Source organism: Penicillium coprophilum (assembly GCF_028826855.1).
Source record: "Penicillium coprophilum strain IBT 35676 chromosome Unknown utg000002l_segment0_segment1, whole genome shotgun sequence".
NCBI lineage: Eukaryota > Fungi > Ascomycota > Eurotiomycetes > Eurotiales > Aspergillaceae > Penicillium > Penicillium coprophilum.
Genome location: NW_026622722.1, coordinates 3,171,948 through 3,189,739, shown reverse-complemented (window position 1 = coordinate 3,189,739; position 17,792 = coordinate 3,171,948). Strand labels below are relative to the sequence as shown.

General features: G+C 50.5%; 4 protein-coding genes across 4 annotated transcripts; 3 read left to right on the top strand and 1 right to left on the bottom strand.

Annotated features, from left to right (window-relative positions):
* Positions 1–43: 43 nt before the first annotated feature.
* Positions 44–1,162, top strand: N7500_003274 (60S ribosomal uL5 domain-containing protein; the record flags this gene model as incomplete). The annotated part of the gene is made up of 4 exons (XM_056674420.1): positions 44–115; positions 292–366; positions 554–951; positions 1,015–1,162. Coding segments are annotated over 4 exons (672 nt in total), but the record flags the coding sequence as incomplete, so codon positions are not given.
* A 1,209-nt stretch (positions 1,163–2,371) lies between these two features.
* N7500_003273 (carboxylic acid transport protein) lies at positions 2,372–4,083 on the bottom strand (the record flags this gene model as incomplete). Its single annotated transcript, XM_056674419.1, has 4 exons — positions 2,372–3,043; positions 3,103–3,281; positions 3,342–3,472; positions 3,527–4,083. 4 exons carry the CDS (start codon positions 4,081–4,083, stop codon positions 2,372–2,374), a joined length of 1,539 nt encoding a protein of 512 aa, XP_056534944.1.
* A 2,152-nt stretch (positions 4,084–6,235) lies between these two features.
* On the top strand, positions 6,236–11,643 carry N7500_003272 (uncharacterized protein; the record flags this gene model as incomplete). The annotated part of the gene is made up of 6 exons (XM_056674418.1): positions 6,236–6,274; positions 6,347–6,367; positions 6,498–6,524; positions 6,605–6,976; positions 7,043–11,263; positions 11,314–11,643. 6 exons carry the CDS (start codon positions 6,236–6,238, stop codon positions 11,641–11,643), a joined length of 5,010 nt encoding a protein of 1,669 aa, XP_056534943.1.
* Positions 11,644–13,951: 2,308 nt separating this feature from the next.
* On the top strand, positions 13,952–17,606 carry N7500_003271 (pyruvate carboxylase; the record flags this gene model as incomplete). The annotated part of the gene is made up of 3 exons (XM_056674417.1): positions 13,952–15,898; positions 15,921–17,426; positions 17,483–17,606. 3 exons carry the CDS (start codon positions 13,952–13,954, stop codon positions 17,588–17,590), a joined length of 3,561 nt encoding a protein of 1,186 aa, XP_056534942.1. The 3' UTR covers positions 17,591–17,606.
* Positions 17,607–17,792: the final 186 nt, after the last annotated feature.

The following is a 17,792-nucleotide window of genomic DNA, read 5'->3' as shown; positions in this document are numbered from 1 at the left end:
CGAATGCGACTTGAGAGACCAAAAATAAGAGATCAGTAGATAGAGAGAGTCTTTCTACTGCGTGGGGCAAAGAAAAGGTGTGGGAGATCCTATCGAAGAAGTGAAGCTCAAGCTTGTCAGTTGCTGCCAGTTCTTGATACTGGATTACCTAAAGTATGAGTCAGCCGCTGGGTTGCAAGTTATGCTGCCTCAAGCATAAGGCATTAACAGACTAGAATGAGTAAGCGCCCGAACTAGATTGCTTATCTAAGCATCGATCAGGGCTTCTAAGTCACGTGTATGATCCCACAGTCCACACTTTCTCTTTTTCCGCGATCACTCTTGTCTCCCCAGTCGACAACCACTTCACGCCCAACCGCCGTCATGGTATGTTCAGCTTCCTGCAATTCAAACTACACCTTCCCGATCGACTGTATTGTTTCCCTCTATTCTATTCAATTTGGGCAATAATCAGGAGATCCACGTCTTGCGCGCACCCAATCTTCAATTCTCCTCAAAATATCTGTCCTTCGATTAGATACACTATCCACAATCTGAGACTAACATGATGCAGTCTGCCCAAACCGCTAAGGCCGAGAACCCTTGCCGATCCCTTCGCCTGTCGAAGTTGGTCCTGAACATCTCCGTCGGAGAGTCCGGTGATAGACTCACTCGTGCCGCCAAGGTTCTCGAGCAGCTGTCCGGTCAGACCCCCGTCTACAGCAAGGCCCGTTACACCGTCCGTACCTTCGGTATCCGCCGTAACGAAAAGATCTCCGTCCACGTCACCATCCGCGGTGCCAAGGCCGAGGAGATCCTCGAGCGTGGCCTTAAGGTCAAGGAGTACGAGCTCCGCAAGCGCAACTTCTCCGAGACCGGTAACTTCGGATTCGGTATCAGCGAGCACATCGATCTCGGTATCAAGTACGATCCCGGTATTGGTATCTACGGCATGGACTTCTTCGTCTGCATGTGAGTTTGCACTGGACACTGCATTTTGCGGCGATTCACATCGGATATTAACAAACAATTTAGGGACCGCCCCGGTGCCCGTGTTGCCAAGCGCCGCCGCTGCCAGTCCAAGATTGGTGTCAACCACCGCATCACCACCGCCGAGACCATGCGGTGGTACAAGACCAAGTACGATGGAATTATCCGTTAAGTCTAAGAAGACATAATGGCTGGGTATGGCCTGTGAAGTACGAGGTACTCGACAAGAACCAAAAAAATTATCCCGAGTACTCGAGGAAACAAAATTTGTGGACGGGCACCCCACTGCCAGTCACTGGGCCCCTTTGATCTCCAACATGGTCTTGATTTTGTACTCCGGCAACCAGGATAGGCGTGGGAGAGACATGAATTGATTATTACCCTTTTACTGCTGCTTTTCCCTTTTCACAATGAGGCTTCACGAGAGGTGATGTTTTCCGCATAACCATTGTTGAAAAGGATGGCGGACACTGGGTTTCGACTTGGTGTCTAGCCAAGACTCGCTTGAGCACGCCCCATGGGCTTCGTCAAAGAGTCAGTCCCTTTCTAGCGAGAGCATTCTCGCGATGAATTGGGTACTTTGTTCTGGCCTATCTTGTCTGTCCTTATCCTATCCTTGTAAGTGCCATTTGCCTGGCATAGAAGTAAACCGGTCGTAGCTTGTAGAGTGATGATTTGTCTTTGAATCTGACGACAATGTCCTTGGAATATCAACCTCACGATTCTGAAGGGCCGTAATCCCAAATTGAGCTACAATGGTGCAATTTTGAAGGGCCAAGACTTGGGTCTTGCTACACTGGAGAGTGCTCTAACGGGCCCTCCAGGGTCTATCCATCGTGGAGGGTTATCGCCAAGTACTTCCCAGTCGACGCGACCTTTTTTGAGATGTGTGAATCATTTTGACACCCACTCAATGCTTATATATAAGCATAATTAGTTTTTCATATTCTACCACCTATATTCTCAACTCTGCATTTGCCCTATCCTTCTAGCTGTAGGAATGATAGAGGGAAGAATGATCTAAAATTAAGTTACACTTGAAAAAATACCCAGGGAGACATACAAAAAAACATCTAGGAAGACTATCAAAAAGAATTAATGAGGTCGCATACGCGCTCACCTGTTCATGTTATCTGTGAAGAAACAGACAGGGAAGCTTTGACCTAAAGACTCCAGTAAAGTTGTAAGGGGGGTAGAATGCGGTTGGTCGAAGATGAGTTGGAATTCCCAACAAGATACGCATATATACACAAGTGTCATTTCATTTTCTCATTCTTCTCTTGCCCTAGACATAACTCATGATATAAGAAATTAAGTATCAGCTTTCATATTGCACCCGAAAGAGTGACGAAATGACCCAAAGTTACCCTGATTTCAATATAAACACCTATTGGGACCTAATTTAAATTTTCTGATCCGCCATCTCAATGTTCTCATGACTTGGCTTATGATCACCCGCACCTGTTTCCAAATCCATGGATTTAGCATTGGCAGCTTCATCAACTCCAGCCACGACAGTTTCGAACCGGCGACCACGTTTCTCAGGCCCAACAGCAGTAGTGAACATGATACCAAGAGCAATGATGGCAGTGGCAACCCCCATCACAGGCCCATAGGCCTCAACACGATGGCCGGCTGCACTAGTGATGAATGTGGATTCTGAGATGGCGTTCACAATCTGCGAAGATGGCGAGGAAATCATGTTTCCAATTTGGTATGTTAGACCCGTGAACGAAGAGCGGAATGCCGGGGGTGATAGTTCGTTCAGATGAACGGGGATCACGCCCCATGCTCCCTGAACAAAGAATTGCATGAAAAATCCTGTCACGCTCAGAGACCTCTCGCCTTCTGGGAGGATCCATGCCGGGATGAGTACTCCGGATACAAAGGCGGCGAAAATGATTGCCCGGCGACGACCGAAGAATTGGGACAGGTAACCGATGATCGTTCCACCCACACAGGCTCCTGTCTTCATCAGAATAGAAGCTCGCGAGGCGCTCTCATTATTAAGCTCCTTTGCAGTGAGCATGAATGTGGTGTACGAGTCTTGGGATGTGTGGGAATAGAAGTTGAACTAACGAGGGACAGGTTAGAAAGATATTGATAGGAGCTGGATTATCAGTCACAACTTACCCAGGTCATGAGAATTACACAGTATATGCACATCCGCCACTCCTTGCCCAACATGCTTATTGTTTCGCGCGAAAACTCGCCTGCGGTCATTGTTCGCTTGCCGGATTTCTTGGCTTCAATGAAGGACTGCGATTCGGGGAAGCAGATGCGAATGAAACCAACTGCAATTGAGATACCGGCTGCACAAGACAAAATGTTAGTGCTAGGCAAACTGTGTTCTTTGAGGATAATAGACTCACCTGCAATCCAGAACACGGTCTTCCAACTATCTGTTGCACCGCCAACACCAAGGTTGGCACATGCCGCAAACACATATCCAAGTGAATACCCCTGTTGAAGGATTCCAGACATAAGACCTCTCGCGTTGACACTGTTTTCCAATATGATTAACGAAAGCCACTCAACCCTGGAAGATGATACTCACGGGCAATGTTCCAAAGCCATAGAAATAGCATTTCCATAAACGCCACCCATGAAAAGACCAAAGAGACTTCGCACAGCCAGGAACTGCTGAAACGTCTTACTGTAAATGGTGGCAATTTGCAAGATTCCCAGAATGATCATATTGAACACCATGGGCCATTTACGGCCATATTTATCACCAGCGAGTCCAAAGAAGGCAGCCCCTACACTCCTCAGCAGCAGAGTCAGAGTAATGGCAGTGGTAATATCTGTTTTGGATCTGCCGTAGTAAGTTGCCAGCTTCACTGTCTGGATGGAAAGGGCATGGAAATCAAATGCATCGGCAGTCCAAGCAACGAGTCCCACTATGAAGAACACCCAGTCTCGAAGTGAAAGCTGCGCCATCAGACTGAAAGGGTTCTGGATAGGCTCTGGATCTTGCCATTCTGCATATGTCTCTCCTTGTTCATTGGTCACCTCGACACGCTGCTTCCAGATGAAGAGATCTCCAATGGACTGACGTGCCGTGGCGAACATACCATTCGGAATCGGATCTGCCCTTTCATTGGGAGACGCCATTGTGGCTATCTATCAAGAGAAAGAGTAGAATTACTCGAGAAAAGAATGAGGCAAAGGCTGGAAGATACAAAAAGCCGACAAGAGAGGCAAACTAACAGAATAATCAGACCACTCTGAACAAAGCGGCCCTGAAAATTTGATAGTCGGTTTGATGGGATTCTTCCGGGCAATGTTGGGCAATTCCATTCAAATTTTCACGTTGGCGCTCACCAATTTATAGGCACATACCACGATGGACCCCCGCATCACTATCCCGCATTTTTCTCGTGGTGCGAGCAATAAATCCCGCTGCACCCCAGGATCCCCCGAGTTTCGGACAGGGTAAAATACCAGTCCGCTAATGGGCCAAGCAGATGCCAAGGGCTTGGAAGCCCAGTGCCGCCAATGCGAGGACAGAATATAAGCAACATCCCGCATCACACACTTTAAGGCTGGCTTGGCGTGGGGATGGCCTAGTCCAGAGATCCTTCCGGGCTTGGCTTGACCGAGATAGACAAGCGCCCACAGGCCGGATGGCGCTGTGTGCGTGGTCATTGATCCGTTACGCCGAGAATCTGTAGTTAAATATGGGCCGATATGCATTCCAGTGGCTCCGGTCCGGTATTTGATGTGAATTCATGGCTTAGACTGTCGGAAGAAATTCCTTGGGGGCTCTAGTGGACTGTTGGTATTCGGCTATTTTGTCTTGATGGTGCCCTAGATTGTCTGGAATGGGAAGTTGAATAAATTAATATTGCATACTGAAGCATAGCTGCTGACCTGATGACGTTTGATGAGCTGAGGCGCGCAGTTGTAATGGTTGGCAGAGTCCGCTAGAGTGGATTTGGTTAAGAGGCCAATTCACATTTCCTGAGTCTCCTGAGTTTGGTACTCTTGGCTTTCGCTAGAGGCTAATTGAAACCGGTAAAATGGGCTTAACTTGCGCATTTCTGCTTTCAGGGTTAACGCTTATATTCTCATGCAGGCATAAATAGCTTGTTTTTGGAGAAATCGGTTGTCCCTTAGAGAAGGTAAAGTGATACCTATTCTCAAAACAGTGGGATTTGAATCCCCACAGGCACACAAAGAAATACTCGGCTCTACGCACGGGCCAACTCCTCGAGAGTTGGGCTGCACGGGGTGAATGCAAAAACAAGGTCAATACAAATGTGCCTTTTCTATGGGCTACACATACAAAAGGTACTTCGAAGAATATATACATATCTCACCCACATCGTTATTTTTCTATCGAGTAGACATAAAATTCAAATAATAATACCTACTTATTGTAGTATTATAGAAAATAAAATGAAAATAAATTGGGGGTTTGGAGAAAAGCTTACAGAAGAATTTGTATACATTACACTTCTGATAGCGATGTTACGTTTTTCTCCTTTGAAATAACAACAAAAGGACCCAGAGATCAAATCTATATTATCAGAGTTAAGCAAGTAAGTAGGTTCTTACTATCACTTTATCTTTCTATAATCAATTGAGATGGTCGAGATATAGATATATATTTTAAAGTATCTTTTGTATGCGTATCGCGTATAAAAGGTACATTTGCATTGAACAAGTCTTTGCATTCAACCTGTGCGACCCAATCTCCCCTTAGGAAACTTAGGCCATGCGTAGGGCCGGGTACTAGAGAAAGATCGCGGGTGGCCAGGATGAGTACGGAGTAGTTAAGAGCCACGTACGTACACGGGTCCATGGGTGGATCTTGGAGCATACATGGTGAGGGCGGTCAGCTATACCTCCAACCTTGGAACATAGCTAAAGGTAATGAACTTGGCTTGATAGTACTTCTCCAGGGCTTTCTCAGCTTATTCTGTCAAGATATCGGCAATTTTGCCTTCTACCTTTCACTTTGCTCTCCCCCTTTATCTTTCCTACTTACAAACACACCTGAAAGAGACGATCTGCCCAGTAAGCCCCGTGTCACGTGACTCTTCATAAGCGACACCTCAGCAACGACAGCAGCGGCCTCCTGAGGTCACTTCCGCATCTACCAGATCTCTTACCCCCCCTCTCTATTCATACTTCTTCTTTTCTTTTTTCTTCCTCGTGACATTCGCAACTCATCACACTTTTCCATCAAATTTCAATTCTTCTGCCTTCTCTGCGTGGCGTTTCATTCAGCGGATTAGGTCGTACTGCGGCCTACGTAAATATGGCACCTCTCCCCATCAAGTTCACAGAGCTGGTCAATGTACGTGGCTGCCCCTCATCTATTATACCATAACAATTGAAGTTTTGAAACTAACATGCATGAATTCTACAGTTGACCTCTGTCGGTATTGCGGTATGTACAGCCAACCGTGATTATCCGGGCGATGCTCCGTTAGTAGCTCGAGCTTCGAGACGGATGCATCGGCCGTGCAGCGCGATGCTCCTGGATATACTGGGGCTTTGACTGACGTTTATACTTACAGCCGGCATCAATTGGCTTCACTTCATGTGTAGGTTATTTACCGTCGCCTTGCGACCAGCCCTCAAAACATGGATGACAAGGCCTGGCTAACATCAGTCTTCCGTTTAGACACTAGAATCTGATCACTACGTCTGTGTTCGCCAAAAGCAGGACGATGATGCCAAACCAGAGGTCATCATTGTCGACCTCAAGAACAACAATGAAGTTCTACGACGCCCGATCAATGCCGACAGTGCGATCATGCATTGGAACAAGAACATCATCGCCTTGAAGGCTCAGGGCCGCACTATTCAGATCTTCGACCTTGGCGCGCGGCAAAAGTTGAAGTCGGCAAATATGAATGAAGATATTGTCTACTGGAAGTGGATCAGCGAAAGGTCCCTGGGTCTGGTCACCGACTCATCAGTCTACCACTGGGATGTCTATGATGCCACACAACAGAATCCCGTCAAGGTGTTCGACCGCCTTCCCAATCTTGCAGTATGTGGTTTGCGACGTGGATACAACTATCACAGCTTAGGGTGCTAATACGTGGGTGCTTTTTAGGGATGCCAAATTATTAACTACCGTGTCAACGCCGAGGAGAAGTGGATGGTCGTGGTAGGCATTAGCCAGCAGCAGGGCCGGGTCGTTGGGTCGATGCAATTGTACTCAAAGGAGCGTGGGATCTCTCAGTTTATCGAAGGCCATGCTGCCTCTTTCGCCAACATTACAGTCGAGGGCTCCCCCTTACCCCATAGCCTTTTCACCTTCGCCGTCCGTACTCAAACGGGTGCCAAGCTGCAAATCGCCGAGATCGACCACCAAGAGCCCAACCCTCGCTTCCAGAAGAAGGCTGTCGAAGTGTACTTCCCACAAGAGGCGGTCAATGACTTCCCCGTCGCAATGCAGGTGTCCAGCAAATATGACGTGGTCTACCTCGTTACAAAATACGGCTTCATTCACCTTTATGATCTCGAGACTGGCACTTGTATCTTCATGAACCGCATCTCTAGCGAGACGATCTTCACCACGACCCCTGATTCCGAGGGAGCCGGTCTTGTAGGTGTGAACCGCAAGGGCCAGGTCCTGGCCGTCAGTGTCGACGAAAACAATATTATCCAGTATCTCATGGAGAACCCTGCCATGTCCGGTCTTGCTATCAAACTTGCCTCGAAGGCCGGCCTTCCAGGCGCGGACCACTTGTACCAGCAGCAGTTTGACTCTCTCATGGCCTCGCAGGATTACGCCGAGGCCGCGAAGATTGCCGCCAACTCCCCCCGGGGCTTCCTTCGCACCCCGGAAACCATTAACCGTTTCAAGAACGCTCCTCAAACCGGTCAGATGTCGGTCATCTTGCAGTACTTTGGTATGCTACTGGACAAGGGCTCGCTCAACAAGTACGAGAGTGTTGAGCTTGTCCGACCGGTCTTGCAGCAGAACCGTAAGCACTTGCTTGAGAAGTGGATGCAGGAGAAGAAGCTGGAGAGCTCGGAGGAGCTTGGTGACATCATCCGGCCATACGACATGTCCCTTGCCTTGACCGTTTATCTCCAGGCTAATGTTCCCCACAAGGTTGTTGCTGGATTCGCAGAGACTGGTCAATTCGACAAAATTCTTGCATACTCAAAGCAAGTTGGATATCAACCGGACTACACCCAGCTGCTTCAGCATATTGTTCGCGTTAACCCCGAGAAGGGTGCCGAGTTCGCTACTCAGCTCGCTAATGAAGAAAGCGGCGCATTGGTTGACCTTGACCGCGTTGTTGATGTTTTCCTGTCACAGAACATGATCCAGCAGGCTACTTCCTTCCTCTTGGACGCCCTTAAGGACAACAAGCCTGAGCACGGTCATCTGCAAACTCGTCTACTGGAGATGAACCTTGTCAACGCCCCCCAGGTCGCAGATGCCATCCTCGGAAACGAAATCTTCACACACTTTGATCGTCCTCGTATTGCCCAGCTTTGCGAGAATGCCGGCCTCATTCAGCGTGCCCTAGAAAACTCGGATGATCCCGCTGTAATCAAGCGCAACATTGTTCGCACCGACAAGCTGAGCTCCGAGTGGTTGATGAACTACTTCGGTCGTCTGTCTGTGGAGCAGACTCTCGATTGCTTGGACACTATGCTAGAGTCGAACATTCGCCAAAACCTGCAGTCTGTGGTCCAGATTGCCACTAAGTTCTCCGACCTGCTTGGTGCTAACCGTCTCATCGATCTTCTGGAGAAATATCGCACTGCCGAGGGTCTTTACTACTACTTGGGCAGCATTGTCAACCTCAGCGAGGACCCTGAAGTGCACTTCAAGTACATTGAGGCTGCAACCGCCATGAACCAGGTCACCGAGGTTGAGCGTATCTGCCGTGAGAGCAACTACTACAACCCTGAGAAGGTGAAGAACTTCCTGAAGGAAGCCCGCCTGACAGAGCAGCTCCCCTTGATCATTGTTTGTGATCGTTTCAATTTCATCCACGATCTGGTCTTATACCTCTACCAGAACCAACAGTTCAAGTCGATTGAGGTCTATGTCCAGCGCGTCAATCCTGGTCGTGCCCCTGCTGTTGTTGGCGGCTTGCTCGATGTTGACTGTGACGAGAGCATCATCAAGAACCTACTCTCGACTGTTGATCCATCCGTGATCCCTATCGACGAGCTTGTTTCTGAGGTCGAAAGCCGAAACCGTCTCAAGTTGCTCCTGCCTTTCCTCGAGGCCACTCTCGCAACTGGCAACCAGCAACAAGCTGTCTACAACGCTCTTGCGAAGATTTACATTGACAGCAACAACGACCCAGAGAAGTTCCTCAAGGAGAATGACCAATATGACACCCTCACCGTTGGAAAGTACTGCGAAAAGCGTGATCCCAACCTTGCATACATTGCCTACAGCAAGGGTCAGAATGACCTAGAGCTCATCAGCATCACCAATGAGAACTCCATGTTCCGTGCCCAAGCTCGTTACCTTGTTGAGCGTGCCGACCCCGAGATCTGGAGCTTTGTCCTCAGTGAGAACAATGAGGGCCGCCGTTCCCTTGTGGACCAGGTCATCGCCACCGCAGTTCCCGAATCTACCGAACCCGAGAAGGTGTCTGTCGCCGTCAAGTCGTTCCTTGAGGCAGATTTGCCCGGCGAGCTGATTGAACTACTCGAAAAGATCATTCTAGAGCCCTCTCCTTTCAGTGATAACACCAGCTTGCAGAACCTTTTGATGTTGACGGCTGCCAAGGCTGACAAGAGTCGCCTGATGGACTACATTCACCAGCTCAACGAGTTCTCTGCTGATGAAATTGCTGAAATGTGTATCAGCGTTGGTCTCTATGAGGAGGCCTTTGAAATTTACAAGAAGGTTGGCAACAACTTGGCCGCTGTCAACGTGCTTGTGGAGAACATTGTCAGCATCGATCGAGCTCAAGAGTTTGCTGAGCGTGTCGAGCTGCCCGAGGTTTGGAGCAAGGTCGCCAAAGCCCAACTTGATGGTCTTCGTGTGACTGACTCAATTGAGTCCTACATCCGTGCCGAGGACCCATCCAATTACCACGAGGTGATTGAGACTGCAACTCATGCAGGCAAGGATGAGGATCTAGTCAAGTTCCTTCGCATGGCCCGCAAGACGCTGCGTGAGCCGGCTATTGATACTGCTCTTGCATTCTGCTATGCCCGTCTGGACCAGCTTGCTGAGCTCGAAGACTTCCTTCGCACTACCAATGTTGCGGATATTGAAGCGTCCGGTGACAAGGCCTATGCTGAAGGCTTCCACCATGCTGCTAAGATCTTTTTCACCAACATCTCTAACTGGGCCAAATTGGCGACTACCTTGGTTCACCTCGAGGACTACCAGGCTGCAGTGGAGTGTGCTCGCAAGGCTAACAGCGTCAAGGTCTGGAAGCAGGTCAACGAGGCCTGTGTTGAGAAGAAGGAATTCCGTCTTGCCCAGATTTGCGGCCTCAACCTGATTGTTCACGCAGAGGAACTGCAGAGCCTTGTTCGTCAGTACGAGCGCAATGGTTACTTTGACGAACTGATCGCTGTCTTGGAGGCAGGCCTTGGTCTCGAGCGGGCTCACATGGGCATGTTCACAGAGCTTGGTATTGCTCTGTCCAAGTACCACCCAGACCGTGTCATGGAGCACCTGAAGCTCTTCTGGTCCCGCATCAACATCCCCAAGATGATTCGGGCCTCTGAAGAAGCCAATCTATGGCCGGAGCTGGTGTTCTTGTACTGCCACTACGATGAGTGGGACAACGCCGCCCTCGCCATGATGGAGCGTGCAGCCGATGCCTGGGAACACCACTCGTTCAAGGACATTATCGTCAAGGTTGCCAACTTGGAGATCTACTATCGGGCGCTGAACTTCTACCTTCAGGAGCAGCCCCTTTTGCTCACTGACCTGCTTCAGGCTTTGACCGCTCGTATCGACGTCAATCGTGTTGTTCGCATCTTCCAGAGCTCTGACAACATCCCCCTGATCAAGCCTTTCCTGCTCAATGTTCAGTCTCAGAACAAACGGGCTGTCAACGACGCCATTAACGAGATTCTGATTGAGGAAGAGGACCACAAGCTTCTCAAGGACTCTGTTGATCAGAATGACAACTTTGATGCTGTGGCTCTCGCCCAGCGTCTCGAGAAGCACGACCTCATTTTCTTCCGCCAGATTGCGGCCAACATTTACCGCAACAACAAGCGCTGGGAGAAGTCGATCGCGCTTTCCAAGCAGGACAAACTCTACAAGGATGCTATTGAGACTGCCGCTATCTCCGCCAAGCCCGAGGTTGTGGAGGATCTTCTCCGCTACGTAAGTTCGCTCTCTCTGTTATTGCTGGAAACCTGACTAATTGCCACCAGTTCGTCGATATTGGTAGCCGCGAGTGCTACGTTGGCATGCTTTATGCCTGCTACGACCTCATCCGCCCCGATGTCATCATGGAGATCTCATGGCGCAAGGGTCTTCACGATTTCACTATGCCCTTCATGATTAACTTCCTCTGCGAGCAGACCCGATCGATCGAGATGCTCAAGAAGGACAACGAGGAGCGCAAGAACCGCGAGAAGTCAACCCGCACAGAGGAGGACAATACTCCCATCTTGCAGGGCTCGCGGCTCATGCTGACCCAGGGCCCTCAGTCCAACGGCGCCGGTCTCACACCCCAAGCAACTGGGTATCGTGGATTCTAGAATCGTGCATGGTTTTGCTTTTGATTCTTCGTTTCTCTTGCATTTGTAACATACAGCGGAAGTGATGCTTTGAGGTTGCAAAAGGAACGATTTTCATATGGGGGGGCTGGTTACGCCAAGAGCGTGCCGTAGGGAGAACTCATGACCTATTAATCTTGCTTTCTGATATTTTTTTTCCCGCATGTATTCTGATACGCTCGCGTTCTCTTTTTGTGCTTTTAACAGTCTGGGCCATGGCCCGATATTCAGTAATAGCATTCCGATTTCCTTGGTTTCTTTCTTTTTTTTTTTTTTTTAGTTCCCACCGCGGTACCCTCCGTAGTTCCTTGTTTTTCCACCAGTCCGAGGCTGCCAAGCGCCCGCCGAGGACTCCTTCGAGCGTAAGGGTCTTCGGTGAAGAAAGCAGTATCGCCAAGATGCCAAGGTAAATCATCTGCAACTATGTACTCCGTACCTCCGTATTTGTTTTAGGATTCAAGGTGAGTGTAGATCACCTAATCAGCTTTTAGCTTTGCCCATGAGGTGCGACTGTAGGCTGACATTCGATCGTGCAGGCTACCGAGTATGAGATGTTGTATTTCCCCACCTCGGCTCGAAGCACGACTGTTCTTCTTTCAGGTTTAGTGTTACCTACAGGACCACTGAGGTATACAACAGCATAGGGGTTTCACAGTTCCGATGATCTCCTGCCGAATTTCCTCTCGGCCCGGTTCGAGAGAAATGTTCAATTTGCCCCCCCTCTCCCTCCGGGGACACTTGAACCCCGTGGACGAATCATGCAAGGGTCACTAGCGGAAAGAAGGGAGAATCTTTCTCGGGGATGTGAGTGCAGAAGCGTAAGCAAAGGATTCCAGGGGCTGATCCTGACGATGTCAATCGCTCGGGGAAACTTCCAAGGTTAGATGGTAGATAAGCGCTTTGAGCGATGATTGCACGGCTTTCACCTCTCTGAGTGCTAAAGCGGAAGCTTATCAGTGCAAAGCAAGGGTCCAAGGTTCTCTCCGTGCAATAATCAAAGTAGATAATGGGTACCCCGTGGACTCCGTATCAGGTTGCATTCTCGGGCTGATGGAAGGCTCACAGTGGAATAGCTCGGATTGTAACAACCTTGGCATCTTGGAAACCATCTTGGAAACCCCAATGGCGTTGATGTGTCTCTTGGCATGAAGGCCTTCGAATAGTAGAGATTGGTAGTACCTGTTATACAAGCGGGAGATCCCCCAGGAATGCCAAGGGAGGGATATGATGTGAGATTGAATTCGGGAAAGGGATTTTGATAGTGGGGTTCTCACTAACACAAATCGAATAGCGTCATGGATTGCGATTATCGGCTCCTTTCCAGGGTGGACGCACCCAAGATTCTCATGGGAAGATTTAGATAATCAGATGAGTCAGATCAAATCTTCCCTAGAATGTATTTCGGCTATATCGCCGACCTGAGAAATCTTGTCGAATGGCCTCCACTTCCCATTGCACATGTGTCGAGAGTTCTCCGAGTCTCCCCCGGATTTTTCCCTTCTAGTTTTCCGCGAATATCCGTGTAGTTATATGGCTTCAATGTTGGGATGTTCATGTTGCCGATGGCCCGAGGTAGATCAACGGACTTAGTTGCCTAAACCACCCGAATGTTATCGTGCGAGGTCAAGAAAAGTTATCGTGCGAGACGAGGCTTTCTCGTCCGGGGTAGAAATGGGAATAATAGGGGAGGTATGTAGCTCGAGTCCCTTGGGTATATGGGGATGATGACACCACAGGGAAAGCCCCGCAACTCTTTAACAAATTACATTATTTCTTTTATCATTTAGGAATATTTGATTATTTTTCTTTTTATTTTTCGATTCTTCTATTATTCTATTCGATTTGATCATTTTCCCTTTTTCTAGGTGGCTCCGGTGTACCGGTGAACCTGTAAGTACCTGTTACCTCATTCCCCGAGTCAATCCTCCCACCCCGGAAAGTATCTGTGACATGTAGATCTTGTGATCCCCTCTTTATCTAAACCCCCCTCCTCCCCTCCCCAGAAACTCAACTCTTCTTCTTTTTTTCTTTGTCTTCCCATTTCATCTTACACCTCAATTCCATTCAATCTTGACTATATACCCTGTGTTGCTTATACCGAAGACCAGTGCGTGCAATTGTGCTGTGATCCGCCGAAACCGGCCTGAAATTGGATCCGGATAGCTCCCACAGCTTAGGTTATAGTGAGTCACCGCCTCTACCTTTCACCTGGACCTCGGGAACTTCCAACTAATTTCAATTCTTCTTCAGTAAACAAATCCTAACCTCCCCCAACTCACATATCTACACTATGGCTGCTGCCCCGCACCGCCAGCCGGAGCAGGCCATTGATGAGTCTGACTTCATCGAGGATCACAATGAGCACCACCAGGACTCAGTCCACCGCCGTCTGCGGGCCAACTCGACCATCATGCACTTCCAAAAGATTCTAGTTGCCAACCGTGGTGAAATTCCCATCCGTATCTTCCGTACCGCACATGAACTGTCTCTCCAGACGGTCGCTGTCTTTTCACATGAAGATCGTCTCTCCATGCATCGCCAAAAGGCCGATGAGGCTTACATGATCGGTCACCGGGGTCAATATACTCCCGTGGGTGCTTATTTGGCTGGTGATGAGATCATCAAGATCGCCCTCGAGCACGGCGTCCACCTGATTCACCCCGGTTATGGTTTCCTTTCAGAGAACGCCGAGTTCGCCCGGAACGTCGAGAAGGCTGGCATTGTGTTCGTGGGCCCCACCCCTGAAACTATCGATGCCCTGGGTGATAAGGTTTCCGCCCGTCGCGCCGCTATCAAGTGCAATGTCCCCGTCGTCCCTGGAACCCCCGGCCCCGTCGAGCGTTTCGAAGAGGTCAAGTCCTTCACTGATGAATTTGGTTTCCCCATCATCATTAAGGCTGCCTTTGGCGGTGGTGGCCGTGGAATGCGTGTTGTCCGTTCCCAGGCCGACTTGCGTGACTCTTTCGAGCGTGCTACCTCCGAGGCCCGCACCGCCTTCGGTAACGGTACCGTCTTCGTCGAGCGTTTCCTTGACCAGCCCAAGCACATCGAGGTTCAGCTTCTTGGTGATAACCAGGGCAATGTTGTCCACCTCTTCGAGCGTGATTGCTCCGTCCAGCGTCGCCACCAGAAGGTCGTTGAGATTGCTCCTGCCAAGGACCTTCCCACCGATGTTCGTGATAAGATCTTGTCTGATGCCGTCAAGCTGGCCAAGTCAGTTCGGTACCGCAACGCTGGTACTGCTGAGTTCCTTGTCTGCGGCAATGAGCACTACTTCATCGAGATCAACCCTAGAATTCAAGTCGAGCACACCATTACCGAGGAAATCACCGGTATCGATATTGTGGCCGCGCAGATCCAGATCGCTGCTGGTGCAACCCTTGAACAACTTGGCCTTACCCAGGACCGCATCTCTACTCGCGGTTTCGCCATTCAGTGCCGTATCACTACCGAGGATCCCGCCAAGGGATTCTCCCCCGACACTGGTAAGATCGAGGTCTACCGCTCTGCTGGTGGCAATGGTGTCCGTCTGGATGGTGGTAACGGCTTTGCTGGTGCCATTATCTCTCCTCACTACGACTCTATGCTGGTCAAGTGCACTTGCCGTGGCTCGACCTACGAGATCGTCCGCCGTAAGATGCTGCGTGCTCTGGTTGAGTTCCGTATCCGCGGTGTCAAGACCAACATTCCCTTCCTGGCTTCGCTCCTGAGCCACCCCGTATTCATCGATGGTACTTGCTGGACTACATTCATTGATGACACCCCCGAGCTGTTTGCCCTCGTTGGCAGCCAGAACCGTGCTCAGAAGCTGCTTGCTTACTTGGGTGACGTTGCTGTCAACGGCAGCAGCATCAAGGGCCAGATCGGTGAGCCCAAGTTCAAGGGTGATATCATCAAGCCCGTTCTCCATGATGCTGCGGGCAAGCCCATTGATGTATCCGTACCTTGCACTAAGGGCTGGAAGCAGATCCTGGACAGTGAAGGCCCTGAGGGCTTCGCTCGCGCTGTGCGCGCTAACAAGGGCTGCTTGATCATGGACACCACCTGGCGTGATGCCCACCAGTCGTTGCTTGCAACCCGTGTGCGAACCATTGATATGCTCAACATCGCCGCTGAGACCAGTCATGCATTGAGCAACGCTTACTCCCTCGAGTGCTGGGGTGGAGCCACCTTCGATGTGGCTATGCGCTTCCTCTACGAGGATCCTTGGGACAGACTTCGCAAGATGCGCAAGGCCGTCCCCAATATCCCCCTTCCAGATGCTGCTGCGTGGCGCCAACGGTGTTGCCTACTCCTCCCTTCCCGATAACGCCATCTACCACTTCTGTAAGCAGGCCAAGAAGTACGGTGTCGATATCTTCCGTGTCTTCGATGCCCTGAACGATCTTGACCAGCTCGAGGTCGGTATCAAGGCCGTCCACGAAGCCGGTGGTGTCGTTGAGGCCACCATGTGTTACAGTGGTGACATGCTGAACCCCAAGAAGAAGTACAGCTTGGAGTACTACTTGGGTCTAGTGGACAAGATCGTCAAGATGCGTCCCCATGTTCTTGGAATCAAGGATATGGCTGGTGTGCTCAAGCCCCAGGCTGCCCGTTTGCTGGTCGGTGCCATCCGCGAGCGCTACCCCGATCTCCCCATCCACGTTCACACTCACGATTCCGCCGGAACCGGTGTCGCCTCTATGATTGCCTGTGCCGAGGCCGGTGCCGATGCTGTGGATGCCGCTACCGACAGTCTGTCTGGTATGACCTCGCAGCCCAGCATTGGTGCTCTCCTTTCTTCACTGCAGGGCACCGAGCACGACCCCAAGCTGGACCTGTCCCAGGTCCGCGCTCTCGACAGCTACTGGGCTCAGCTTCGTCTGCTCTACTCTCCCTTCGAGGCTGGTCTGACTGGCCCCGACCCCGAGGTTTACGAGCACGAGATCCCCGGTGGTCAGCTGACCAACCTGATCTTCCAGGCCAGCCAGTTGGGTCTTGGACAGCAGTGGGCTGAGACCAAGAAGGCGTACGAGGTGGCCAACGAGTTGCTGGGCGACATCGTCAAGGTCACCCCCTCCTCCAAGGTCTGTGGTGACTTCGCCTCCTGGATTGTCAGCAACAAGCTGTCCGCCCAGGATGTGCTGGACCGTGCTGATCAACTCGACTTCCCTGGATCAGTCTTGGAGTTCTTCGAGGGTCTGATGGGCCAGCCCTACGGCGGCTTCCCCGAGCCTCTGCGTACCAAGGCCTTGCGCGGCCGTCGCAAGCTCGATAAGCGTCCCGGTCTCTACCTGGAGCCCATGGATCTCGTCAAGATCAAGAACGAGATCCGCGAGAAGTTCGGTGCCGCCACTGAGTGTGACGTTGCCAGTTATGCCATGTACCCCAAGGTGTTCGAGGAGTACCGCAAGTTCGTGACAAAGTTCGGTGATCTGTCTGTCCTGCCGACGCGCTACTTCCTTGCCCGCCCCGAGATCGGTGAGGAGTTCCACGTCGAGCTGGAGCAGGGTAAGGTCCTGATCCTGAAGTTGCTTGCCATCGGTCCTCTCTCCGAGCAGACTGGCCAACGCGAGGTCTTCTACGAGGTCAACGGTGAAGTCCGCCAGGTCAGTGTCGATGACCAGAAGGCTTCGATTGAGAACCGCGCCCGCCCCAAGGCCGAGCCTACAGACAGTAGCCAGGTCGGCGCTCCCATGAGTGGTGTCGTGGTTGAGATCCGCATCCACGATGGCCACGAGGTCTTGAAGGGTGATCCCATTGCGGTGCTGAGCGCCATGAAGATGGTATGTTTTCATTTCTTGTTTCACATATATGAATACGTCGCTAACTCTCTATCTAGGAAATGGTGATCTCCGCCCCACACAGCGGAAAGGTGTCTGGCCTCCAGGTCAAGGAGGGCGATTCCGTCGATGGCCAGGACTTGATCTGCAGGATCAGCAAGGCGTAAAAGCATACCTACTCTGTACTACTGAACCATGCACGATTTGTGATGCGTGATGTGATTTGAATGATTTCTCAGCGTTTTTTACTTTATGTTTCGTCGAGTTTCGACTCTGGATTTTGGCAATTTGCTGTTCTAGCTTATTCGGAATCAAATAGTATTCTCTTACAGTGATCTTTGAGGTCGAACCATTTTAGTCCTCCCTCGT